Raw genomic sequence first — 27,599 nt, 5'->3', positions numbered from 1 at the left:
ACCAGATCCCGCATGCCACAACTAAGAGCCCACATGCCGCAACTAAAAGATTCCCGCATGCCGCAACTAAAGATCCCTCATGCTGAAATGAAAATCCTGTACGCGGCAACAAAGATCCCAACTAAGACCTGGCGCAGGGACTTCCTTGGAGTCACAGTGGTTAAGAATCCGCCTGCCAATTCAGGGGACATGGGTTCAATCCCTGATCTGGGAAGATCCCACAAGCAAGGGAGCAACTAAGCTTGTGCGCCGCAACAGCTGAGCCTGCGTGCTGCAACTACTGAAGCCTGCACGCCTAGAGCCCATGCTCCGCAACAAGAGAAGCCACCGCAATGAGAAGCCTGCACAGAGCAATGAAGACCCAATGCAGCCAAAAATATATATATATATTTAAATATGTTTTTAAAAAAAGAAAAAGAAATGAGAACTCAGAGTCTTTATTTTTAAAATAAGTATAATAATCTTTCTATCTCAAAAGTTAGCTGAAATAATATACATGGAAGTCCTTTACAAATTACAAACAACTAAACAAATTTTTACCTAATTATTTATGCATAATCAGGTGCTAAATAATGTGCTATAAAAAACATAAAAGCTCCACAGAAATCAGAATATTCAGAGACGGTGCCATCTAAGGCCCTTGCTCATGCCATTACCCTCTTCCCCCTTGTCTATCCAAATCTAACCTGTCCTTCAAGGCCAGCCTCAACCACCATCTTTGCTGTGATGCCTTCCCTGCCATCCACACCCCTTCCTTCCTTGTATCTTGTCCCAATTATGTATTCTGAAGGCCTTTAGCATGCACTTGCCATACAACTTCTCTTATGTTGTAATCTTTCTGATAAATAACTTTTACACTATTGTTTACTTTTCAGAGGTTTACATAATCTCCTCAATTGAATTATAATTATTTCAGGGTGGAAATCATGTATCATGCTTCTTTCTAATCCATACAGCATCTAGGGGCACTATTATACATTTAGTAGATACTTGATAATTATTGGTAGGATAAATGAATAAATGAATGAATAATGCAATGAACAATAAGTGAGGTAAACGTTAAGCTAGCTCTTATAGGACTGCTTAAGGAAAAAAAGGACACATTTCAGGTAAAAGAAATAATGGCACAAAATGTATTACAGAGATGAGAATTAACAGTGTATATGCATATGAAGGCATGTTTGTGTGTCTGTGTATGTGACACAAGGTTGGTTATAAATTTGGCTAAAAGAGAATTTTGTATTGGGAAACAATGAGGTATAAAAGAAGGAAAGAAGCCACCTTAAATGATAGGCTAAAGAAATGAATTTGCTCTACTAGAAAACAGTGAGCCACTATATTTTCTCTACTTCCTAGTTATGAATTTTAGGTTTAAGCTAAGCAGTGGAGGTAACCAAAATTAAGAAAAGGAACTGAAGTATTTAATTATGAGATGATATAACATCTGGTATTTGCTTTAAAATATTCCAGGGAATTCCCTGGCTGTCCGGTGGTTAGGACTCTGCGCTTTCACTGCCAAGGGCCCGGGTTCGATCCCTGGTTGGGGAACTAAGATCCCACAATCTGCAGCATGGCCAAAGCCAAAAAAAAAAAAAAAAAAAATTAAAAAGGTAAAACATTCCAGGAAAAATGCAGAGGAAATAAAAGCAGTATTGGTGAACTGTTGGTAATTGTTGAAGCTGGGTGATGATGGGTACTTCAGAATTCATTAAATCAAATGTTCTACTTTTGTGTTTAATAATTTCCACTAAGAAAAGGGGTGGGGGGAAGTAATCCCAGTAAAAGGGTAAGAGTTTAGGTCACAGCATAATTTGTTAACACTTATAAAACAATTATGTACTCCTGTGTGCACTGCCCCCAAAAAATATAAAGAAAAGAATAGCAGTGAGTGACTTCTGAAGGCAAGTAAGACAGAAATAGGGGGTATTGGTTAATAAACAGTGTTAATATAAGGACAAAAGAATACTCTGTCAGAAAGCTCTGAAGGGAACACAATGTGTTGGTGCCTGCAGTCAGAGCTACAGTGTTAGGAGGAATATCTGTCTGCTATGCTGAAAGATCTACAAGGATGAGACGTTGATAGAGTAGTCAAAATAGATGACAGTTTGCACAGGGTCAAAGAAAGGAATTATTGATGACAATTTCCATATGCTTATGGTGGTCAGAACTATAATTTATAAAGGACCTAAAACACCCTGGGAGAACTCACAAAAGAAGACAGTGCTGGCAGACAGCAGAAACAAGAACTACAATCCTGCAGCCTGTGCAACGAAAACCACATTCACGGAAAGATAGACAAAATGAAAACTCAGAGTACTTTCTACCAGATGAAGGAACAAGATAAAACCCCAGAAAAACAATTAAATGAAGTGAAGGTAGGCAACCTTCCAGAAAAAGAATTCAGAATAATGATAGTGAAGATGATCCAGGACCTCGGAAAAAGAATGGAGATCAAGAAGATGCAAGAGGGCTTCCCTGGTGGCGCAGTGGTTGAGAGTCTGCCTGCCGATGCAGGGGACGCGGGTTTGTGCCCCGATCCGGGAGGATCCCACATGCTCCGCAACGGAGAGGCCACAACAGTGAGAGGCCCGCGGACCGCAAAAAAAAAAAAAAAAAAAAGAAGATGCAAGAAATGTTTAACAAGGACCTAGAAGAGTTAAAGAACAAACACCTAGAAGAATTAAAGAACAAACAAACAGAGATACAATAATTGAAATGAAAAATACACTAGAAGGAATCAATAGCAGAATAATTGAGGCAGAAGAACAGATAAGTGACCTGGAAGACAGAATGGTGGAATTCACTGCCGCAGAACAGAATAAAGAAAAAAAAAAAAAAAAGAAAACAAATGAAGACAGCCTAAGAGACCTGTGGGACAACATTAAATGCACAAACATTCTCATTATAGAGGTACCAGAAGGAGAAGAGAGAAAGAAAGGACCTGAGAAAATATTTGAAGAGATTATAGTAGAAAACTTCCCTAACATGGGAAAGGAAATAGCCACCCAAGTCCAGGAAGCACAGAGAGTCCCAGGCAGGATAAACCCAAAGAGAAACATGCCAAGACACATAGTAATCAAACTGACAAAAATTAAAGACAAAGAAAAATTATTAAAAGCAACAAGGGAAAAACGACAAATAACATACAAGGGAACCCCCATAAGGTTAACAATTGATTTCTCAGCAGAAACTCTACAAGCCAGAAGGGAGTGGCACGATATATTTAAAGTGATGAAAGGGAAGAACCTACAACCAAGATTACTCTAGGGCTTCCCTGGTGGCGCAGTCGTTGAGAATCTGCCTGCTAATGCAGGGGACACGGGTTCAAGCCCTGGTCTGGGAAGATCCCACATGCTGCAGAGCAACTAGGCCCGTGAGCCACAACTACTGAGCCTGCGCGTCTGGAGCCTGTGCTCCACAACAAGAGAGGCCGCAATAGTGAGAGGCCCGCACACTGCGATGAAGAGCGGCCCCCACTTGCCACAACTAGAGAAAGCCCTCGCACAGAAACGAAGACCTAACACAGCCAAAAATAAATAACTTAATAAATGCAACAGTGCTTACTAGATCATAAATTTCAAAAAAAAAAAAAAAAAAGATTACTCTACCCAGCAAGGATCTCATTCAGATTCGATGGAGAAATCAAAAGCTTTACAGACAAGGAAAGGCTCAGAGAATTCAGCACCACGAAACCAGCTCTACAACAAATGCTAAAGGAACTTCTCTAAGTGGGAAACACAAAAGACAAAAAGGACCTACAAAAACAAACCCAAAACAATTAAGAAAATGGTAATAGGAACATACATATCGATAATTACCTTAAACGTAAATGGATTAAGTGCTCCAACCAAAAGGCACAGGCTCACTGTATGGATACAAAAACAAGACCCATATATATGCTATCTACAAGAGACCCACTTCAGACTTAGGGACACATACAGACTGAAAGTGAGGGAATGGAAAAAAATATTCCATGCAAATGGAAATCAAAAGAAAGCTGGAGTAGCAATACTCATATCAGATAAAATAGACTTTGAAATAAAGAATGTTACAAGAGACAAGGAAGGACACTACATGATGGTCAAGGGATCAATGAAAGAAGAAGACATAACAATTATAAATATATACGCACCCAAAGATGAGCACCTCAATACATAAGGCAAATGCTAATGGCTATAAAAGAGGAAATCAACAGTAACACAATAAAAGTGCAGGATTTTAACACCTCACTTACACCAATGGACACATCATCCAGACAGAAAATTAATAAGAAAACACAAGCTTTAAATTACACAATAGACCAGATAGATTTAATTGATATTTATAGGACATTCCATCCAAAAACTGCAGATTACATTTTCTTCTCAAGTGCACATGGAACACTCTCTAGGATAGATCACATCTTGGGTCACAAATCAAGCCTCAGTAAATTTAAGAAAATTGAAATCGTATCAAGCATCTTTTCCAACCACAATGCTATGAGATTAGAAATCAATTACAGGGGAAAAAACATAAAAAATACAAACACATGGAGGCTAAACAGTACACTACTTAATAACCAAGAGATCACTGAAGAAATAAAAAAGGAAATCAAAAAATACCTAGAAACAAATGACAGTGAAAACACAATGACCCAAAACCAATGGGATGCAGCAAAAGCAGTTCTAAGAGGGAAGTTTATAGCAATACAAGCCTACCTCAAGAAGCAAGAAAAATCTCAAATAAACAATTTATCCTTACACCTAAGGGAACTAGAGAAAGAAGAACAAACAAAACCCAAAGTTAGTAGAAGAAAAGAAATCATAAAGATCAGAGCAGAAATAAATGAAATAGAAACAAAGAAAACAACAGCAAAGATCAATAAAACTAAAAGTTGGTTCTTTGAGAAGATAAACAAAATTGATAAACTTTTAGCCAGACTCATCAAGAAAAAGAGGAAGAGGACTCAATCAATAAAATCAGACATGAAAAAGGAGAAGTTACAATGGACACCACAGAAATACAAAGCATCCTAAGAGACTACAAGCAACTCTATGCCAATAAAATGGACAACCTGGAAGAAATGGACAAATTCTTAGAAAGGTATAACCTTCCAAGACTGAACCAGGAAGAAATACAAAATATGAACAGACCAATCACAAGTAATAAAATTGAAACTGTGATTAAAAATCTTCCAACAAACAAAAGCCCAGGACCAGATGGCTTCACAGGTGAATTCTATCAAACATTTAGAGAAGAGCTAACACCCATCCTTCTCAAACTCTTCCAAAAAATTGCAGAGGAAGAAACACTCCTAAACTCATTCTATGAGGCCTCCATCACCCTGATACCAAAACCAGACAATGATACTACAAAAAAAGAAAGTTACAGACCAATATCACTGATGAATATACATGCAAAAATCCTCAACAAAATACTAGCAAACAGAATCCAACAACACATTAAAAGACTCATACACCATGATCAAGTGGGATTTATCCCAGGGATGCAAGGATTCTTCAGTATACGCAGATCAATCAATGTGATACACCATGTTAACAAACTGAAGAATAAAAACCATATGATCATCTCAATAGATGCAGAAAAAGTGTTTGACAAAATTCAACACCCATTTATGATAAAAACTGTTCAGAAAGTGGGCATAGAGGGAACCTACCTCAACATAATAAAGGCCATATATGACAAACCCACAGCAAACATCATTTTCAATGGTGTAAAACTGAAAGCATTTCCTCTAAGATCAGGAACAAGACAAGGATGTCCACTCTCGCCACTATTATTCAACGTAGTTTTGGAAGTCCTAGCCACGGAAATCAGAGAAGAAAAAGAAATAAAAGGAATACAAATTGGAAAAGAAGAAGTCAAACTGTCACTGTTTGCAGATGACATGATACTATACATAGAGAATCCTAAAGAATCCTAAAAATGCCACCAGAAAACTACTAGATCTAATCAATGAATTTGGTAAAGTTGCAGGATACAAAATCGATGCACAGAAATCTTTTGCATTCCTATACACTAACAACAAAAGATCAGAAGAAGAAAGTAAGGAACCAATCCCATTCACCACTGCAACAAAAAGAATAAAATACCTAGGAATAAACCTACCTAATGAGACAGAAGACCTGTACTCAGAAAACTATAAGACACTGATGAAAGAAATCAAAGATGACACAAACAGATGAAGAGATATACCATGTTCTTGGATTGGAAGAATAAATATTGTGAAAATGAGTATACTACCCAAAGCAATCTACAGATTCAATGCAATCCTTATCAAATTACCAGTGATATTTTTTACAGAACTAGAACAAAAATCTTAAAATGTGTATGGAGACACAAACGACCCCAAATAGCCAAAACAGTCTTCAGGGAAAAAAACGGAGCTGGAGGAATCAGACTCCCCAACTTCAGACTATACTACAAAGCTACAGCAATCAAGACAATATGGTACTGGCACAAAAACAGAAATATAGATCAATGGAACAGGATAGAAAGCCCAGAGGTAAACCCATGCACCTATGGTCAACTAATCCATGACAAAGGAGGCAAGGATATACAATGGAGAAAAGACAGTCTCTTCAATAATTGGTGCTGGGAGAACTGGACAGCTACATGTAAAAAAAAAATGAAATAGAACACTCCCTAATACCATACACAAAAATAAACTCTATATGGATTAGAGACCTAAATGTAAGACTGGACACTATAAAACTCTTAGAGGAAAACATAGGAAGAACACTCTGACATAAATCACAGCAAGAGCTTTTTTGATCCACCTCCTAGAGTAATGGAAATAAAAACAAAAATAAACACATGGGACCTAATGAAACTTAAAGGAAACTAGAAAAAAGACAAAAAGACAACTCTCAGAATGGAAAGAAATATTTGCAAACGAATCAATGGACAAAGGATTAATCTCCAAAATATAAACAGCTCATGCAGCTCAATGTTAAAAAAAAAAACTAATCAAAAAATGGGCAGAAGACCTAAATAGACATTTCTCCAAAGAAGACATACAGATGGCCAAGAAGCACATGAAAAGCTGCTCAACTTCACTAATTATTAGAGAAATGCAAATCAAAACTACAATAAGGTATTTCCTCATACTGGTTAGAATGGGCATCATCAGAAAATCTACAAACAACAAATGCTGGAGAGGGTGTGGAGAAAAGGGAACCCTCTTGCATTGCTGGTGGGAATGTAAATTGATACAGCCACTATGAAGAACAGTATGGAGGTTCCTTAAAAAACTAAAAATAGAATTACCATATGATCCAGCAATTCCACTACTGGGCATATACCCAGAGAAAACCATAATTCAAAAAGACACATGCACCCCAATGTTCATTGCAGCACTATTTACAATAGCCAGGTCATGGAAGCAACCTAAATGCCCATGGACAAATGAATGGATAAAGAAGATGTAGTACATATATACAATGGAATGTTACTCAGCCATTAAAAGGAACGAAATTGGGTCATTTGTAGAGACATGGATGGATCTAGAGACTGTCACACAGAGTGAAGTAAGTCAGAAAGAGAAAAACAAATATCGTATATTAACGCATATATGTGGAGCCTAGAAAAATGGTACAGATGAACCAGTTTCAGGGCAGAAATAGAGACACAGATGTAGAGAACAAACGTATGGACACCAAAGGGGGAAAGTGGCGGGGGAGGATGGTGCTGTGATGAATTGAGAGATTGGGACTGACATATATACAGTAATATGTATAAAATGGATGACTAATAAGAACCTGCTGTATAAAAAATTTTTTTAATTAAATAAAATTTTTTTTAAAAAGAGTGCTTCTGGGCTTCCCTGGTGGCGCAGTGGTTGAGAGTCCGCCTGCCGATGCAGGCGACATGGGTTCGTGCCCTGGTCCAGGAAGATCCCACATGCCGCAGAGCGGTGGGACCGTGAGCCATAGCCGCTGGGCCTGCACGTCCGGAGCCTGTGCTCCGCAACGGGAGAGACCACAACAGTGAGAGGCCCGCGTACCGCCAAAAAAAAAAAAAAAAAAGAGTGCTTCTCTCTTTAGTATCCACAAATTTTTTTTTGTTCTAAAAACATGTAAGGAAATCCATTCTGAAGTTTTTGCTTTTGATTAAAAATTTAGGTTTATGACTACACTATTATTATAGAGTTAATAAACCTATCTCATTATCTCATTAATTAAAGCTCAAACCACTAGATTATAAGAAAATAATCTGTAATGCTCAAAGGTTTACACAGACATCAACGAAAATAAAACCACTTACCATAAGTGATCAATAGAAGGACAAAAGGAATATTTTTAAATAGGTTCCTTATTGATTTCACATAGGAATACTCTCCAGGGGGACTGTCTTGGAGAACTGCTTGAGCCTGGCTTGGTGGATACTGAGGTTTTTCTTTGAATGCTGGAAACATACATGAAAAGATAATTCAATATACGAGTCTTCTTTAGTGAGCAGACTAAATTCAGTTTAAGTTTAAAGAGGTAGTAAACGTCTTTTATAGTAAGGCTTTTCATTTTCACTAATTTCTAAGTGAAGAATAGTTTGATATTATCATCTCAACCCTCTGAAATGGACTAGAACTCAGGGATTTGGCCAATTCACAGAACTGAACTGTAAACCCATCAATACTATGTCACAACTTTGCCCAGTGATTATTCCATTTTTAGTTAAGCAAGATTAATTTTTATTATATTAAGTATTCAAGAATTCTATTTTTAAATTTGGTTCAATCTGTAATTAGAGGTAATATCAGATATGAGCAAGCCAGTATCTTATTGAACTTTTAGAGGACTGTCTTGAGTTAGTACCTATTTTCTTCTGAAATTTGATATAAAGTTTATCATCTGATGCAATTACCCCTCTAGAACTGAAAAGGTCCATGTGGATTCATGGGAGCAGAGCGAGGTCCTGCCTGCTGACTCACCTCAGCTGCACATGGAAAATCTATGGGTAGAGCTGGGAGACATAAAAGTGTAATACATAGTTTCTGATACTGTAAGTTCTAGCACTGCCCATTACTATGTAGTTAGAGAAAGATTGCACAGCCTTCTCAGCCAGACACTTAGAGACTGCCCTTTTGCTGGGCAGGGAAGGATCTACTAATTTCCTACAACAGATGGCTAGGCAGAGATTTCTGTAGGGTATGGCTAGCCAGGAGTCAAGACTTTTTGATAGAAGAGCTGACCTGCTAAGAGTGGTACATCAGAAATTAAAATCTAGTTTTAGTATTGACTCAAAATTTTAAACTAAAATACATACAGGAAAAATGCTGTATTTCACTGAATCTAAAATGGTCTGATGCTGGCACTTAATGATTTTGGCAGGCATCAACAGAAGGTTTTCACATAACCATGTCTCAATTGACACCAATGTTACATGCCATTGATAGTTTTTTATTGTGATAAGAACATTTAAGTTGAAATCCACCCTCTTAACAAACTTTTAAGTGTACAATAAGTATTGTTAACTATAGGCATAATGTTATACAGCATATCTCTAGAACTTATTCATCTTAGATGTCATTGATTGATTACTAAAGGCACCTCAATTTCAGAGACACCATGAAAAAAATGTACACTTTAGAATCAATAAAGTAGGGTAAATTCAAAAGCCAAAAAGAAGGTAAATGGATTCAGAAGAAAGTAATATTTTCTAAAATATTAGAATTTCCTCCTTCTCTTTCTCCCTCTCTCCCTCTTTTTAAATAGTGGCTATTTCTTTCTTCCAACAAAGAAACCTGCTTTGTAGTTTGAAAGTGGTCTACATCTGATGGACCTGACTGTCAACTGTAATCATGTAGAAATATTTTAAAAATACAGATTTTGGGATTCTAGAGAAGGCTCAGTGAATCAGAACCTCCAGAACAGAACCTTAGAACTGTATTACACAAAACTCAACACTCAGCCAGGTTTGAAAATCACTGCAAAAGAAAGAAATCATCCTTAAAACTTGCACACAATATTGTAATTCTCTAATTCTCCTGTTTGCTGCTAAAAATTAAAAAATTACAGCTCTTTGCTCACCAAAACATGGATTAATTACGATATAAATAAAACAACAAACTAGACTTCTATTTTTATAGGTCTTACAACTAATTGAAGAGGAGACATAACTCATAAATATTTACTTTTTAATATCCTTACACTGGAGGACTGGTAGACATAAAACGTTTTAAGTGGTTGCAATCCCTCCCCTTCCTTTCACCCTATCTGCTCCTTGCACTGTTGAGGACGCCTGTTGTCCTCTCCTCAAAGTCTCTTTGCATCCTAGTTAAGATAGGAGATATCTCTTTTTATTAATATTGGTAAAACAGAACTCACATGGTTGTAAAACAAAGTTTCAGAATGTAGAAACTATGCTTACAACGTAGTCATGGGTATTGAATGAGTCCTAAGTCTCTTACTTAGATTTTTATTTACTATAGTAAAATAAGTCTAAATGGCTCAGATCTGAACTCAAATGCAAAATAAAAACAAGTTCTGGTAGTCTTTAATTCCATTAGACTTGTTTTCTGAATACAATTGTTACGTCTTAGTTTCAGGAAGTCAACTGCTCTCTTGGACAAAATCAAGAGTTTATCTACCAGTTACACAATATAGTAAAGTCAGGCTTAAGTCTATGAAGAAAAAAAAAAAGAGGAACAAAAAGACCATTGGTCTATGACCCTGTTTACGCCTCACTGCTCCTTTCAAAGGATGAAATATGGCTTTTTCTTTCTCCTTTGAAACTGAAAAATAGACTTCTAACTTCTTCTCTTCTCCTCACCAAAAATTTGTGCATATAAAATAATTAACTAATAAAATAATTAATTAATAAAACAGTTATTCTCCACCCTTAGCAACAGGCATGGAAAGTAGCCAAAGGATTTTGGGCACCACATTCAAACTTTTTCTCCCATGATGAATAAATAACAAATCTATTGTGTTTAGGACCACTTCTATTTTTTGAAATCAGGTTATAATATTATCTTTTGATTTCATTATTTGTGCCTTTGTGATTCAAGCAGACATTACACATAGTAATTTATTATAAGACAAACACAGGTTTGAATCCTGGCTCTGACTCATCTCACTATATGATTCGAAGAAATCAATTCCTGCTTCTCAGCTATTGCTTTCTCATTCATAAAATGGAGATAATAACAATAAGCTGGTATGAGGACTATATGATATGTGTAAAAGAATTTTGTAATTATTGAGTACTACACAAAATACATTGTTTTTTTGAGGAATATTTATTTTTAAAAATCAGAGACTTTTCAGGAAATTCCCTGGCAGTCCAGTGGTTAGGACTTGCCTTCCACCACAGGGGGTACAGGTTGGATCCCTGGTCAGGGAACTAAGATCCCACATGCTGCACAGTGCAGCCAAAAATAAAATAAAATCAGAGACTTTTCTCAGGGCTTGTAATTCTTATACACTAAGTAAAACGTACTTCTATTAACAATTTGTAATAGGAGCCAATATATAAATATCCTGAATATAAGAATCAAAAGTAAAATTATGCATGCATGTTTTATACTCATGTATTTAAATACCTTAATATTAAATATTTTGACTGCCATTACTTTCAGTTTCTGTCATCCACTCATTTTAGTGAATCAGGACGATAAGGATTTTAACTGACATACTTAAGTGATATAGTTTACTGCTCTGCATAAGAAGAACAGCTTTCAAATACAACAGCATTACCACTTATACAAGAGGAATTGAAACAAAAAATCAGACTAAGTAAAAATTAAAATGATATATTTGTATATGTAACATTTTATTAATGGAGTTAGATTGCCTAGGCTCAAATTTCATCTTTAGCATTTATATACTAACTGTGACCATGGGTAAGTTAAATTTACTTAAATTCTGTGCCCAGTTTCCTCATTTATAAAATGGGAATGATAATAATAGTACCGACCTTATAGGGCTTTGAGGATTAAATGAAATATAGCATGTAGTTGTGCTTTTAAACATGTTTGGTACATATCAATCAAATGTTAGAGACTGTAATAGTATTCTCTCAATAAGAATGGGGTATTAGTTTGAAATTCAGTGGAAGGTTGGGCTTAAGTCCTAGAAATGTTAGATGGATTACACTTAGGGAGGGTAATAGGATTACATGACATGAACCCTCAAGTTAGTATTTTAGGAAGACTTCTGAATTTCAGTTTGGTATATGTCACATTGCTGAAAAGCATCAGCACAAAACTAAATTATTTTATAAGATTTGATTGGGCTTCCAAAGTATTTATGGGTAGAATTTAGAAGGAAGTAGCCTTGTCTCTTAGTAATTAAGGAACTTTAAGAAAGTTAGGATTTTTAAAATAATCCATATTTTCCTCAATAGCAAATATTTAGGTATAAGGAAAACAGGTAAATTTTTAATTTAAACGTCACAATTTTCAACCTAGACTTTCAAATCACAACTGTATATTATCTTGCTTTTATACTATGCTTAGTATCATAAGATTAAGTTTGTAGGTCCCAAGCAAAACTTGACAATGAGCTTTTTTATTCCTATTTTATTTCCATTCCATTCACCTCCCATTTCCATTTCCACTGTCTACTCATAAGCCATGAGTACATAAATAATTATGTACATGAACAGCTCTCTTTTAATTTATTAAATAATACAGGGTGATACGCCAATGGTCACACCTATGTTTTTTGTCTCACTCCTTTGACAAATAAAAATCTTATATTTGTAGCATCTCATATATATATATATGTTTAAATACATGTGTCATATATATAATTTTGTATCTATAGATATCTTATATACAGTCTATTACTCTCACTTCTTCCAAAGAGGCAAGCAATCGAAGACGATAAAAAAAGGAAAACCAGAATTTATGCAAAGATACATAGCAATCAAAGGAAAGAGAATTTTATTTTAATAAACCCTATTGCTAATGGAAGATCCATTTATGCAAAATGTATATAAACTATATCTCATACTTCATCTAGCAAATCAAATACGGCTACCAGAAAAGTAGATATAGGAATTTGTTTTTCAAAACTATAGATTTCTTTTAAAACCTGGTTAAACTGCCAAAATAGTACAAGGGATAATTTATCCTTTTTCAGTAGTCAGCACACAGCAAATATGCCACTCCCTAACAGAAACATAAAAACCAATCATAGGTAGATTGGACATGTCAGAATACTTTAAATGCTACCAAGAGAATATTTTGTTCATTATCTTAAGGGAAATTAAAAATATGTGGGCTGGGGCTTCCCTGGTGGCACAGTGGTTGAGAGTCCACCTGCCGATGCAGGGGACACAGGTTCGTGCCCCGGTCTGGGAAGATCCCACATGCCGCGGAGCGGCAGGGCCTGTGAGCCATGGTCGCTGAGCCTGTGCGTCCGGCGCCTGTGCTCCACAGCGGGAGAGGCCACAACAGTGAGAGGCCCGCGTACCACACACACACAAAAAAAATGTGGGCTGAGTTTCCTATCCCTGGGTCCAGCAGTTCATCTCTAAAGGCATCTCTGGGCTTCCCTGGTGGTGCAATGGTTAAGAATCTGCCTGCCAATGCAGGGGACACGGTTCGAGCCCTGGTCTGGGAAGATCCCACATGCCACCGAGCAGCTAAGCCTGTGCGCCACAACTACTGAGCCTGTGCTCTAGAGCCCGCGAGACACAACTACTGAGCCCACGTGCCACAACTACTGAAGCCCGCGCACCTAGAGCCTGTGCTCCGCAACAAGAGAAGCCACCGCAATGAGAAGCCTGCGCACCGCAATGAAGAGTAGCCCCCGCTCACCACAACTAGAGAAAGCCCATGTGCAGCAACAAAGACACAAATCAGCCAAAAATAAAATAAATTAATTAAATAAATAAAATTTAAAAAAATAAAGGCATCTCTATCAAAACACTCCATAGTCTTTAACATACATTTTCTTTGAAAACTGAGGATTTTATATCTGGTGATCATAAAAAACAACTTGCATTTTTCATTACTGTTATAACCATGGTAAAAATTAACATATAAAATTTAAAACTCCAGCTATAATGAAATTTAATTATAAATTTTAATGATTAAAAGATGGCCTTTCAACTTTAAAGTTCCTTTCTTCTTCAAATCAATTTAAGATATACTGAGTGCCCAAAAGGCAATATTATAGTTATGTTAGCAGCTCTATTACTTAAATAAGCCTCACCTATTCTTTTCTCTGAAATCAAAATTGTTTCCCATTAAAAATAAACTTTAAGGGCTTCCCTGGTGGCACAGTGGTTGAGGGTCCACCTGCCAGTGCAGGGGACGCGGGTTTGGGCCCTGGTCCAGGAGGGTCCCGCGTGCCGCGGAGCGACAAAGCCTGTGCGCCACAACTGCTGGGCCTGTGCTCTGGAGCCCACAAGCCACAACTACTGAGCCCACCTGCCACAACTGCTGAGGCCCGCGCGCCTAGAGCCCGTGCTCCACAACAAGAGAGGCCACCCAATGAGAAGCCCACGCACTGCAACGAGGAGTGGCCCGGCTCGCCACAACTGGAGAAAGCCCACGCACAGCACGCAGCAACGGAGACCCAACGCAGCCAAAAATAAATAAATAAATAAATTTATAAACAAACAAACAAACAAAAACTTTAAAAAGCAGACCTTCCCAAACCTTCTTCCAAATTGATGATGGCTGCTTGCAGCTGATTTTGACTGACTGCTTCAAGAGACAGGCCCGGACGAGAGGACTCGGGGACGAGTGGCGGCAGCAGTGTTTTGCTGGAGTGGCCTAACAAGCAGATAGTTGCCACAGTTTGAAATTCTGCTGAACAGCTTGCTACTGCCCAGGATCATTCACTGGTCAACATTTTCAGATCCAGTTACCTGTTAAATTGGGGATCCCTGGAAGGATTTATCATTTAAAGGAAGGTTGTAGCCTATTCGCATCATTTCAAAGCACGACAAGAACTTGTTCCTGGCAAGGTTAGCGTAAGATGCAGACACGTAGACGGATATGCAAAGGGGAGGCAGGTAATATGTTTGAAACCAACAGTTATCAGGAAAGAAAAGTTAGTAGGGAGATAAATGAGATGAATTAGTCTTCAAACCCTTTACAATATTAAAACGGATGTAGCGGACCATAACATACCCCTAGGCGTATAGCATTCATTACCTAAACAAGAAAGTGAACAGCAAGAATGAAACAAGCAAATAGCACTTGAGATATTACCAGTACAAATTTTCAGGGTTGGTTATTTTTATTTTCATATGTGTGTCATGCACTTATCTATTTAAGCTTTAGGGAAAGTAATTCACTTACCAATTATTGTTAAAATAAATAAAAATGTGGCGACAGCTGAAGTTCCATAAAACATGGTACTGATATTACAAGCCAGCAGTTGTGTGTTATTCTGTGTGTTCGGCACTAACACTGGTGGCAGCAAAAAGCCAACTGCAGTTCCAAGCTGTAAAATGAACAGTCCTGTTAATTCTTTCTTCTTATTATAAGAGAAAAAAAAGTAATTAATCAACATAAAGACAACCACTATTGCAAGGTCCTTTCGTAAGCTCTGAAGCACCATGTTCTAATGTCTTTTTACCATACTGTTAAAGGAAAATTGCTGTCAAATGTCTTCCCTATTCAATAAATATTTACTAAGCTCCAACCATCCAAATGATGCTGCTATAAAGTTGTGTAAGACACACTCCTTAACCTTTGGCTACTTACAATAAAAAGGAGAATAAAAATACACACATACATGCAAAAAAATGCTGAGAAAAGACAACCTACAGAATGGGAGAAAATATCTGCAAATCTTATATTTGATAAGGATCTACCATCCAGAATATATAGAGAACTCTTAAAACTCGACAACAAAAAGACAAACATCCTAATTCAAAAATGGGCAAAAGACCTGAATAGACATTGCTCCAAAGAAGATGTACAAATGTCCAACAAGTACATGAAAAAATGCTCAATATCATTAGTTATTGGGAAAATGCAAATCAAAACCATAACCACTAGAATGGCTATAATTTAAAAAAAAACAGAAAATAACAAATGTTGTCATGATGTGGAGAAACTGGAACACTTGTATACTGCTAATAAGATTGTAAAACAGTGCAGTGACCATGGAAAACAATTTGGCAGTTCCTTAAAAAGTTAAACATAGAGTGACTGTATGACCTAGCAATTCCTCTCTTGGGTATATACCCCCAAACTGAAAACAGGTATTGAATATTGTACATGAATATCCATAGCAGCCCTATTTGCAATAGCCAAAAGGTGGAAACAAGCAAATTGTCTATCAATGAATGAATGGATAAACAAAATGTGGTATATCCATTCAATGAAATATTATTTAGAAAGAATGAAATACTGATAGATGCTGTAACATGGATGACCTTTGAAAACTTGTTAAATGAAAGAAGCCAGACACAAAAGGTCACATATTGTATGATTCTATTTATATGAAATATCTAGGGGCTTCCCTGGTGGTGCAGTGGTTGGGAGTCCGCCTGCCAATGCAGGGGACACGGGTTCGAGCCCTGGTCTGGGAGGAGGATCCCACATGCCGCGGAGCAGCTGGGCCCGTGAGCCACAACTACTGAGCCTGCGCGTCTGGAGCCTGTGCTCCGCAACAAGAGAGGCCGCGACAGTGAGGGGCCCCCGCACTGCGATGAAGAGTGGCCCCCACTCGCCGCAACTGGATAAAGCCCTCGCACAGAAACGAAGACCCAGCACAGCCAAAAATAAATAAATAAATAAATAAATAAATTTTTAAAAAAGGAGCAATACTCTTTAAAAAAAAAGAAGAAAGAAATATCTAGACTAGGGAAATCCATAGCGAAAAAACAAATTAGTGGTTGCCGGGGCTAGAGAGGGGGGAATGAGGAGTGACTGCTTAGTGGGAACTGGGTCTTCTTTGAGGGTAGATGAAAATGTTTTGGAACCAGATATAGGTGATGGTTGCACAACATCGTGAAGGTACTAAATGCCACTGAGCTGTACACTTTAAAATGATTAATTTTTTATGTGAATTTCACCTCAGGAAAAAAAAAATTAGGCCGACTATGATCATCACAAGAGAAATAAAATCAAAGTATTAAAGGAGGCTCAGTGGAGGGAGACTTCAGATTCTTTGGGGGATGGAGGTGAGACAGAAGGGCCCAAGATAGGTTTCAAAAAGGAGGCTGAGGCAGAGATAGTAACATTTACCAAATATTTCATTTGCTCCCTATAAAAAGCTGGACAGAGACAGTTAAACAGGTAATTGCGAGTGTAGTAAGAGCAGTACTGTGATGAGAGGTAGAGGGCGCCATGACTGGGAAGATCATGTAATTGATTATTCAAGCAAGAACACTAGTCAGAGTGAAAGGGACCCCATGAGCAGTTGTACTGGACAACAGATGTACACCTGGACTGTTCTAGGCCAGTTGGAACATATGGTCACCTTAGCTAAGAGAGTATTTTAGAGGAGCACCTTGTATAGACTTGGGGTTCAGGAAAAATTTCTGAAGGAACAAAGATCTGAATAAGAAATTAGAGTTAGCCAAGTGAAATAGAAATGTTCCCAGTCAAGTAAGTCAGAAAGAGAAAGACCAATATCGTATATTAACGCATATATGTGGAACCTAGAAAAATGGTACAGATGAACCGGTTTGCAGGGCAGAAACTGAGACACAGATGTAGAGAACAAACGTATGGACACCAAGGGGGGAAAGCGGGGGTGGGGGTGGTGGGATGAATTGGGCAATTGGGATTGACATGTATACACTGATGTGTATAAAATTGATGACTAATAAGAACCTGCTGTATAAAAAATAAATAAAATAAAATTCAAAAAAAAAATTGTTCCCAATCAAGGGGACAACATGTACAAAGGAAGGAGAGAGCATGACCTTGTGAGAAACTGTAAGTAGTGCACAAGTCCCCTCAGGGCAGAGAAAGAGTCTGTATACGAGGAATGGAGGCTGTGCAGAGAGGTGATGCTGAGGAATTGGCAGGAGGCAGAACTGGAAGGTCTCACTTGACACTTAAGAGAGTTTGAATTTTTTCCTAAGGGCAATGGAAGACACTGCAGGGGGCAAGGGAGTGTCCAGGACAGATATGCACATTAGAAAGACCACAATGGACGAATGTGGAGAAAACAGAGCAAGAGCTGCAGATAGGAAAATCAGTTAGCAAGCTCTAGGTGAGAGCTACGGGTGGCCAAGGCTAAGATGGTGGCAGTAGAAATGAAGAGTAATGAGCTGGGAGACAAGGTAAATTTTGATTGGTGGGGTCATATGGGATAGTCAAGTGGAAATATCCAGCTGACCAGTATCTAAATAAGTCTGAAGCTCATTAATTTATTGAATAAATTTTTATGGAGAATCTACAACGTGCCAGGCACTGTAATGAATGCTGTACATTCAGATGATGGGCCTATTTCATGAAACTTACAACCTAATGGTAGGGATCAGAGAAGAGTAATAATTAACAATTAATATATAAACATATCAGACAGTGATAAGCACTACATAGAGGACTAAAGTACAATGATGTAATAAGACAGTGACTGGGCAACTCTAAATGGGATCCTCAAGAAATGCCCCTGAATGATATTTAAAATGAATTTAAACTGAGAGCTGAATGATAATAAGGATATAACAATGTGATCCTAGGAGGAAGAACATTCCAGACAGAGAGAATGTTTTTGCAAAGGCCCTTATGAAAAATTCAAGCTTAGTGTTGTTTAAAGAACCAAAAACATATTAGTAAGGTTTTGTAATCCAGAGTAAGGAATTTAGATTTTATTTTAATTACTATGGGAAATCATTGGAGAGTTCAAAGCAGAGCTATGACATGATCTGATCTATGTTTTAAAAGATTCTCTCAGGAATTCCCTGGCAGTCCAGTGGTTAGGACTTGGTGCTTTCACTGCTGGGGCCTGGGTTCAATCCCTGGCTGGGGAACTAAGATCCTGCAAGCCGTGCAGCATGGCTAAAAAATTAAAAAAAAAAATTTTTTTAGAAGGTTCTCTCAGGTTAGAGACTTGGCACAGTAGATGGGTAGTTAAAAGATAGGATTCAGGAATCAGACAGACCTGAGTGTGAATTCTGCTGCTAATTAGCTGTGTGACTTTTGGAAAATAATTTTATCCCTTCAAGTCTCAGCTTCTGTATATATAAAATGAGGAGACTAATAGTTCCTACCTTACATAATTAAATTAAATGAAACAATGTGTGTAAAGTACTTAGCATGGTTCCAGGTTTAGTGAATGCTCAATAATGTTGAATATTACTATGAATGATCACTCCATAATCTAGGCTAAAGATGCATACTTGGGGGTTGTGAGCAAGTGCAGAGCTACTAAAGCCAAGGAAGGATTCGAACACTTAGGGAGAATGTAGGAAGAAGGCCCAGAGGTGTGCTAAGTGTTAGAGGGAAATCTGCCTATGAGAAAACATTTCCATTTATTATCCATGAAATAGATAATCCATAGATATGGATTGATAATATTTCCATCATGCTCAACGAAGTATTAATCTTGCATGTAATTTTGTAAATGAAAAAATATTTTAAGGAAACAGTTCCTAACGAAACATGCAGAAGCAACCAACTAAAATATCAGTCACAAATTATTTTGGATATACAACTATATTTCAAGCTATCCCTTCTTCTGTACTTTTAAGGGAAATAAATATAAAGCAATAAGCCCACATGTAGAGTTAGTCTTTACATGGAATTTAAATAGATCTTACTGTGATCTTGAAACAAGTGTTAGACCAGAAGTAAAAGAGTAACATTCTTTTGTTACATAGCTACATGATATATGTATAGAGAGAGGTAACATTTTTGTCATACAGGTCTTTTTTTTTTTTAAGCAATTTCTTTTAAAAGTCTTTATTGAATTTGTTACAATATTGCTTCTGTTTTATGTTTTGGTTTTTTTGGTCCCAAGGCATGTAGGATCTTAGCTCCCTGACCAGGGATCCAGCCCGCACCCCCTGCATTGGAAGGGGAAGTCTTAACCATGGGACCGGCAGGGAAGTCCCTTGTTATACAGGTTTTTAACTTGATTCTCCTCAAGCTGAATGAACACTCAATATAATTTACATAAAGTATCATAGGACTCCATATGCAAAATTTAAATTACAGTAAAAGGAACATTCTGCAATTAAAACACACACACACACACACACACACACACACACAAATTCTACCTAATAATGCTACTGGAATGCTAATGAATTTGAATCTATGGTGTTGGCAAGTCTAGGAAACAGTTTAATGGAGACTTGGCAAAATAAGCCGCGCTTCTGCAATGGATTCTATGATCTATGATTTGTCTTGCAGTTTCTTACCGTTAAAATTTGGTAATAGGACTCAGTAATGCTGTGAGGTCTTTATCACTAGATTTATTTAGCGATCATTTACAAATGTCTGTTATGTACCAGGCACTCTGCTGACTGCTAATATATAAAATTAAACAGAAGCTGTTTACATGGACCACTCAAATTAAGAACAAACTTCCCAGAACCCAGCACCTTCCTTTTGCAAAGAATACACTGATGACAAAAATAATACCTACTTTAGACTCATTCATTATTGCACTGACAAGTTTTCTATGATGTTAGGCCTAGATATGGGCCTGTACAGTTAATTACTTTACAGGTAATTCTCAAAGATGACCAGGTAGTCATTTTAAACTGGTTTTGAAAGGTCTGTCTTCACAAATAAATCAAAACCCCTCTTTAATCCAAGACTGCTTCCTATTTTATGACTGCTCATCTCCTCTCCTTCATTTATAGAAGGCCTCCTAAGGGTCCATCCATATACCTAGCTCACATGGCCTATGACGTTTTATCTGGTCCTTCAGGATCCGATTTTCATCTATTACCCTAGTCCTTACCTGATTACCTAGCACGGCGGTGGCGCAAGCCGTGGACACCTCCTTGGGGCCAAACCACACTGAAGCGATGTGGGAGGGCAAGCCGAGGATGAACACCTGGGCCACAGAGCACAGGCACTGGCCCAACATGGTGACCCAGAAGAGATGCTGCTGCACGCTGCCGCACTTGATCCAGGCGCCCAAGCAGTTGAGGCCGGAGCCCAGCAGGGCGGTGAGCCGCAGGCCTCTGGTATCCAGCAGCCAGGTGGCCGGGAAGATGAGGGGCACGTAGGCCAGCATGTACACCATGGACAGCCAGTCAATGTGCAGCGAGGAAACGTTGTAGAAACCCTCGAAAACGTTGCTGATGATGCTGTACTGGATCCACTGAAAAGCGTTCACCAGCGAGTACAGGCTGAAGATCAGTAGCACCAAAAAGCGCCGCGCGGAGAGCGCAGTCCGGGGCACCAGGGTGCCCTCGACCGCCGGCGTCTCCTCGCCGGGGTCCTTGGGCAGCAGCCGGGCCTGGGTCTCCTCCTCCGGGGCCAGCGGAGTTTTCGGCCTGCCCAGAGCTCCCGAGGCGGCCTTGGGGCTGTCCCGAGAGACCCCATTCAGGGCCAGGCAGCCGGCTTTGGGCCCGTTCTGCGTCTCCGCGCTCACCTTTCCAGCAGGCGAGTCCCCCGGGACCGGGAGGTATCCGTTGGCGGGCGGGTGCCCGTTCGCCACCGTTGTCCCCTCCTCATCGTCGGGCAGTGCCATGTCCCTGGGCTCCCCGGAGCCGCCTGGCGCCCCCGCCCTCCTCCCAGCCCTGCACCCCCAGCCCAAGACCCGAGGCCCTCCCTGCACCCCAACCCTTACCCCGAGGCCCACTGCTCCTGCTACCCTCTCCCCGGCCGAGTGAGCCTCGGTCTGAGCCGGGAGCCGCAGCCCGCGCTGCCTGAGTCCGCAGGCGAAGTCCTCGTCCCAGTGCGCGGCCCGGCAGGCGGTCACTCAGGGACAGGCCGGGCCGGAAGACAGAGGCGTCACTGCGCGCTGAAGGCCCGCTGGCCAATCAGCGGCACCCTTGCCCACCGGAGCCAATCGGGGAGATTCCGGGGGGCGGGGCGGGAGTGAGTGGGCGGGGCGGGAGTGAGTGGGCGGGGCGGTAGAGGAGGAAGGCCACGCTGGAGGTCTGCGCCAGGTGGTCTCCTTCTGGATGGATGCCGTGGCCAGAAGTCCTCCGACCTGGGCGTGGGCGGGCGGGAGGCGACCTTTGGATTGAGCAACTCGGGACTGGGAACGAGGGGCTAGGAGAAACACGAGGGAGAGAAAGAGGCAGACATGAGTCTCTCCACCTAGAGGGGCTCCTCTAGGGACAGGTCTAACACTGGCAGTGGACGAACTTGGCCTCTCGGCTCAATGCAGTTGTCAACATCGGACGCTGCCTTTAGAGCAGACAGGAGCACGTTTCATAAATTCGTGCTGTCTCGGCAGAGGGAGAGCACCAGAAAGCATTTTGATCCAAATAAAGAGATTTCTTCAGAAATCTGCCTTTGTGAAGTTGGAATCTCTGGGATGCGCTGTGCCTGAGCAGGCCTTGGTGCTCAACATTCTCCCTTGCACCAACACTTGCAGTTAGTATTTACTGGACACACATTCAGTGGCTTCCAAGCACCAAACTTGCTTTGAAAGGTATGTGCCCCACACTGTCATGGACTCTGGGGAATAAAAAATAAAAATGAGACATATTGCCTGCTCTCAAGAGCACACGTAGCCTTGTAAGTGTTCCTGGACTACAGGAAAAGTCAGTCCTGCTACTTCTTGGGAAACTAAATTTGAAAGAAAGAAAAAAAAAAAGACTCCAAGTATTCATTATTAAAGTGGAATTGAAACTAGGGGTATCTCACGATGGATTTAATTTTAAAAGGTAGGGCTTCCCTGGTGGCACAGTGGTTAAGAATCCGCCTGCCAATGCAGGGAACACAGGTTCGAGCCCTGGTCCAGGAAAATCCCACATGCCACGGAGCAAGTAAGCCCGTGAGCCACAAGTACTGAGCCTGCGCTCTGGAGGCAGGGCCCCGCAGCTACTGAAGCCCATGCGCCTAGAGCCAGTATGCCACAGGAAGAGAAGCCACTGTAATGAGATGCCCGTGCACCTCGACGAAGAGTAGCGTCCTCTCTCCACAACTAGAGAAAGCCTGCGCGCAGCAATGAAGACCCAATGCAGCCAAAAATAAATAAATAAATTTATTTTTTTTAAAGTGTTGCTACCTAGAACCCTAAAACCCAGTACACTTTCTTTTTATTGCCTCTTAACATCATTATTTGGTAGATATAAAAATATATCAGATACGTCTCAGTGCAGGTGAGATACTACATAATCCTAAACCTGAAGGAATATGTGCATTTTATGTCTTCCTTGGTCATCCTGTATAAATTGCACATTCCACTCCTAATCCCCTTCATTTTTCTTCTTAATGCTTAGCACTCTCTAAAAAGTCATTTTTTTTGTTGTTGTTGGTGGTTATTTCCTCCTTCCCCACTAAAACGTCAGTTCTGTGAGGGCAGGGCTAAAAGTTTTTTTGCTTTGCTGCTGTTGCTGTATACTGAGAACTTAGCAGTAGGTGTTCAATAAATATTTACTGAATGACTGCAACTAACAAGCATTGGATATTTTAAATAATTACTTATTTTTAAAGTGAATCCATTTCTTTTTAAAAAAAATTGTAAATTTCCTCTGCAAATATGATTTTCTAAACACTGATTTAGATATTATTTTAGATGACTGAGTGATGTCCTCTGAATGAACAAACAAATAACTAAATGTGGAATCCAAAGGACTTCATTCTTAGTTAAGAAGTCTATTATATGGATTTCTGAAAAATGAACTAATTGCATTGCTTAATATTCAGTACAACTCACTATTCATTATTCTGAGGCTTTTTTTTTTTTTTAATATCTTCATGAACCATGAAACCTTCTACATAGCTCACACACACACAACAAAAACCTGTTCAGAAAGGGAATCAGGGACTTCCCTGATGGCGCAGTGGTTAAGAATCCACCTGCCAGTGCAGGGGACACAGGTTCAAGTCCTGGTCCGGGAAGATCCCACATGCCACGGAGCAACTAAGCCCGTGCACCACAACTACTGAGCCCGCACGCCACAACTACTGAAGCCTGTGCCTGTAGAGCCCGTGCTCCACAACAAGAGAAGCCACTGCAATGAGAAGCCCGTGCACCTCGACGAAGAGTAACCCTCACTCACCGCAGCTAGAGAAAGCCCAAGCACAACAACGAAGACCTAACACAGCCAAAAATAAATAAATAATAAATAAATAAATAAGTAATCCAATGGATAGAATTTTATTTTATTTTTGATTCTTTTTTTTTTTTTGAAGCATTATTGACCTACAACACATGTTAGTTCCAGGTGCACAACATAGTGATTTGATATTTCTACACATCTCAAAATGATCATCACCAATGAGTAGAATTTTAAACGGACCTTTCTTTACTTGCCCCAGTAGTACCTCCAATCCACATGTTCACAGTAAACATTCAGGTATCTGCAAACTTCTCACCCCCTTCCTGAAACCAAAAAGTGGCAAATTATATTAGGCTTCATTTCCCCATTATCTAGTGAAGATTGGAGATTGTCTTCTGCCAGACTGGAAAGATAACTTTCCTTTCTGCACAGAGGCAGCTTCTTGAATGTACTCCTGCAGGGAGGCCATTCTTTCTGATTCTTTAGGCTCCATCTGTGTAGAGATAATTTGTCTTCTCTATGTCCTTAGCAAGAATGATTGGGGTTGGGAGTTGGGAGTCCTCTGAGTGTCCCGTATACCAGTTAGCATCTAACTTCCCTCCATGGTGGACTTCCCTGGCGGTCCAGTGGTTAAGACTCTGGGCTTCCACTGCAGGGGGCACAGGTTCGATCCCTGGTGGGTGAACTAAGATCCCTGCATGCTGCTTGGCGCCACCAAAAAAAAAAAAAAAATTCCCTCCACGCTTTTACCAGTTGGTGCCTATCTTATTCTTTTCCACCTTGTCATTTGTCTTCCCTGCACTTAACAAAGTTCTGTATCTGACACCGTCATCATCTACATGGAACAACAACCAAGAGGATCTAGAATAGTGGAGAAGAGTATCAGATCTAGAGCCAGGCTACCTGGAGTTGAATTCCAACTTCAGTACTCACTAGCTGTGAGAACTTGGGCAATTTACTTAGCTGTTCTGTAATAGTGCATGTCTCGTTAGATTGTTGTTGTGAGGATTAAGTGAGTAAATAACACCTCGCACATGGTTTAGGCATTCTTTTTTTTTTTTTTTTTTTTGCGGTACAGGGGCTTCTTACTCTTGTGGCCTCTCCCGTTGCGGAGCACAGGCTCCGGACGCGCAGGCTCAGCGGCCATGGCTCACGGGCCTAGCCGCTTCACGGCATGTGGGATCTTCCCAGACCGGGGCACGAACCCGTGCCCCCTGCATCGGCAGGCGGACTCTCAACCACTGCGCCACCAGGGAAGCTCGGTTTAGGCATTCTTAGTTACAGTTATTGAGATAGTCTACTATAGTGGTTAAGGATCCAGGCTCCAGGGCCAAATGACCTGGATTCAAATCCTAGCTCTTTGACTTACTAGTTGCATGACTTTGGACTGTGCCTCAGTTTCAACAGGGAAAATGAGGACAATATTCTTCATGAGATGGTAGTAAGAAATAAATGGCTAATAAATATAAAGTACTTAAATGGTTCTTTGATCTCTGATGTATAGTAATAGTAAAGTATTATCTATAGCCATTATTATCAACTCATATCTCCTCAAAGTCATATCCCATTCTTATGTTATCTTAGATTTGATCCCATCTTGTCTATTTAAACCTGCTTGGATTGTCCTGGAGCTACTCCAAGCTCTTTTAGATGGAATTTATGGTGGTAAAGTCCCTCCCTGGAAGATGCTCTGAGGATGTCCCTAAAGGGCAGTACACAATGGCATATACTAATTACCCTTAACCTCACAAGAGGGAGATTTCTTGTCATCGGAAGTGGCCAACAGTTGAATGGACCACCACGTGACATATCTAGACAAGAGTTAGATGAAATCTGTGTTGGACTAGGTATGTTGTGGATAAGATTCCCAAACTCCATGGAAAAGTGAGCTATGTTAGATCTAAGATTTCTTCTGACTTTAAGTTTCTATGATTTATGAAAAGTAAGATATTTCCAATGAAAGGATTTGACAAAATTTGTATGCCTCTTTCAACAAAGTTCCATAAAGTAACAAATGGAGTACAGAAAGGGGAAAATTCAGCAGTATCTCTTTGTATTATCATTCTAATCTCTTAACCTTGCCTCCTCTCTTGAGGCTTCAGTGGTAGATACTTACGTACCAGTTTAGGCATGAATCATACTTTATATCACGGATCTATAACATAACACGAACCTTAAGCTCTGCCAGAGAGGACAGTACTGAGAACGTCACTTGGCTGGGAGTCAAGGTGAGTTTGAGCTACATTATGGATGTGAAATGCCAAGTCAGACCAATTTGAATGAGTAATAGTTCAGTGATATGAGATCTGAATGACACCCAGGAGCCAAGGTCCAAGATACTATTAAGAGTGACGTGGCTATTCCTGAGCAAAGGTTTCCTGAAGTCTAAGAGGGTAAGATACAAACAAGAACAAGGTCCCTAGATGGAAAATCCATCATGGAGAGGGGTAAATTTTAGCAACATTGTTTGCAGTTGGCACCACTATTACCATGTCTGTTCACCTGAGTGGCCAAGGCAATGCTGTTCTACGCTGTGGAAAGGTTGAGTTGGGAATAGAGGCATGGAGGAAGCTGGAAATCAGAATCCTCCCATGGTGTACTTTTCCCCCCATTGAAGTGACTTATCTGTATCTATATGTTACATTCCTAGAAAAAGAATCCTAAGGATTTTCCCTTATGTGTGTTTTTGTCTTGCTTCCTCTTGGTCCATGATGCCAGTTAAGTTCATCAGCACAATGAAACCAAACTGACAGGATAGGAGCAGATTATTCTGCCATTTTTCTAGATCTTTGAGTTACACACCTAATCTAGGGCTGATCACTCCACACTTTAACTGCCCGGGAGGTTCACAATTCTCCCAGCTCTGTGATCATCAATGACTTAGAATTTACCAATGTCACCATGCTTCAACATCAGTTAGAAACCAGGCAATGACTTTGAAGCAATGCCTAGTAAGGATTTGACATTTGGGCCTCTTTTTGGCATTGTTGATGCTCCTGAGAGCATCAGCCAGGACATTCATGCCTACCATTGTAGTGGCATGGAAAGATGGTGGAAACCATGTGTACATTTTTGTGCAGGTGTGCTAGGGATTTAATTCTGAAGTGGGAAGAGCGTTCCGCCCTAAAACATCTCCACAGATTTACTAAATTAGATCCTGCCTCTCCTAATCTGGCTTAAAATTTGCCTATTGAGTGATTTAAGTATAACCAATGTCAAACCACACTAAATTATCCATACTACATCTTGCTCCTCTTCCCTTTACCTGAATGAATTTATCAGATTTGGCATGTTGGTTTTAAAGATAGTGAGATTCATAACAACACACTTAAAGAAGAGATTTCCATTCACACATTTACCCCTGATGGCTCCCCTACCCCCAGCCATAGTCATTTGAGCTTATTTTGTTTGTTTTTTAATGTTAAGGGAGCATTTTGTGCTCAGGAAAACAAAACAAAACATGGTTACTTGTGTTTAAATCAATACAAAATTTATTAAAGTTGTTAATTTCAAATTTCAATCTCAGCTTCAGTGAC

At 39.7% G+C, this 27,599-nt stretch overlaps 1 protein-coding gene and 1 pseudogene across 3 annotated transcripts in view; both read right to left on the bottom strand.

Annotated features, from left to right (window-relative positions):
* The window catches only part of FLVCR1 (FLVCR choline and heme transporter 1), a 37,955-nt gene extending 16,354 nt beyond the window's left edge, over positions 1-21,601 (bottom strand). Inside the window, exons 1-4 of one of the 3 annotated variants that reach the window (XM_060088491.1) lie at positions 20,838-21,601; positions 15,260-15,404; positions 14,612-14,728; positions 8,266-8,406 (exon numbers count right to left, since the gene is read on the bottom strand). In XM_060088491.1, coding sequence (XP_059944474.1) covers positions 8,266-8,406; positions 14,612-14,728; positions 15,260-15,404; positions 20,838-21,575 — 1,141 coding nt within the window. In that variant the 5' untranslated portion in view covers positions 21,576-21,601. The remainder of the gene's footprint in view (positions 1-8,265; positions 8,407-14,611; positions 14,729-15,259; positions 15,405-20,837) is intronic. The other 2 variants (XM_060088492.1, XM_060088493.1) reach the window with 2 other exon arrangements.
* Positions 21,602-26,701: 5,100 nt separating this feature from the next.
* LOC132476494 (small ribosomal subunit protein uS8-like) lies at positions 26,702-27,094 on the bottom strand (annotated as a pseudogene).
* Positions 27,095-27,599: the final 505 nt, after the last annotated feature.

Source organism: Mesoplodon densirostris, chromosome 2, assembly GCF_025265405.1.
Source record: "Mesoplodon densirostris isolate mMesDen1 chromosome 2, mMesDen1 primary haplotype, whole genome shotgun sequence".
NCBI lineage: Eukaryota > Metazoa > Chordata > Mammalia > Artiodactyla > Ziphiidae > Mesoplodon > Mesoplodon densirostris.
Note: the sequence above shows the minus strand (reverse complement) of the source record. Positions and strands in the feature narration are given on the sequence as shown.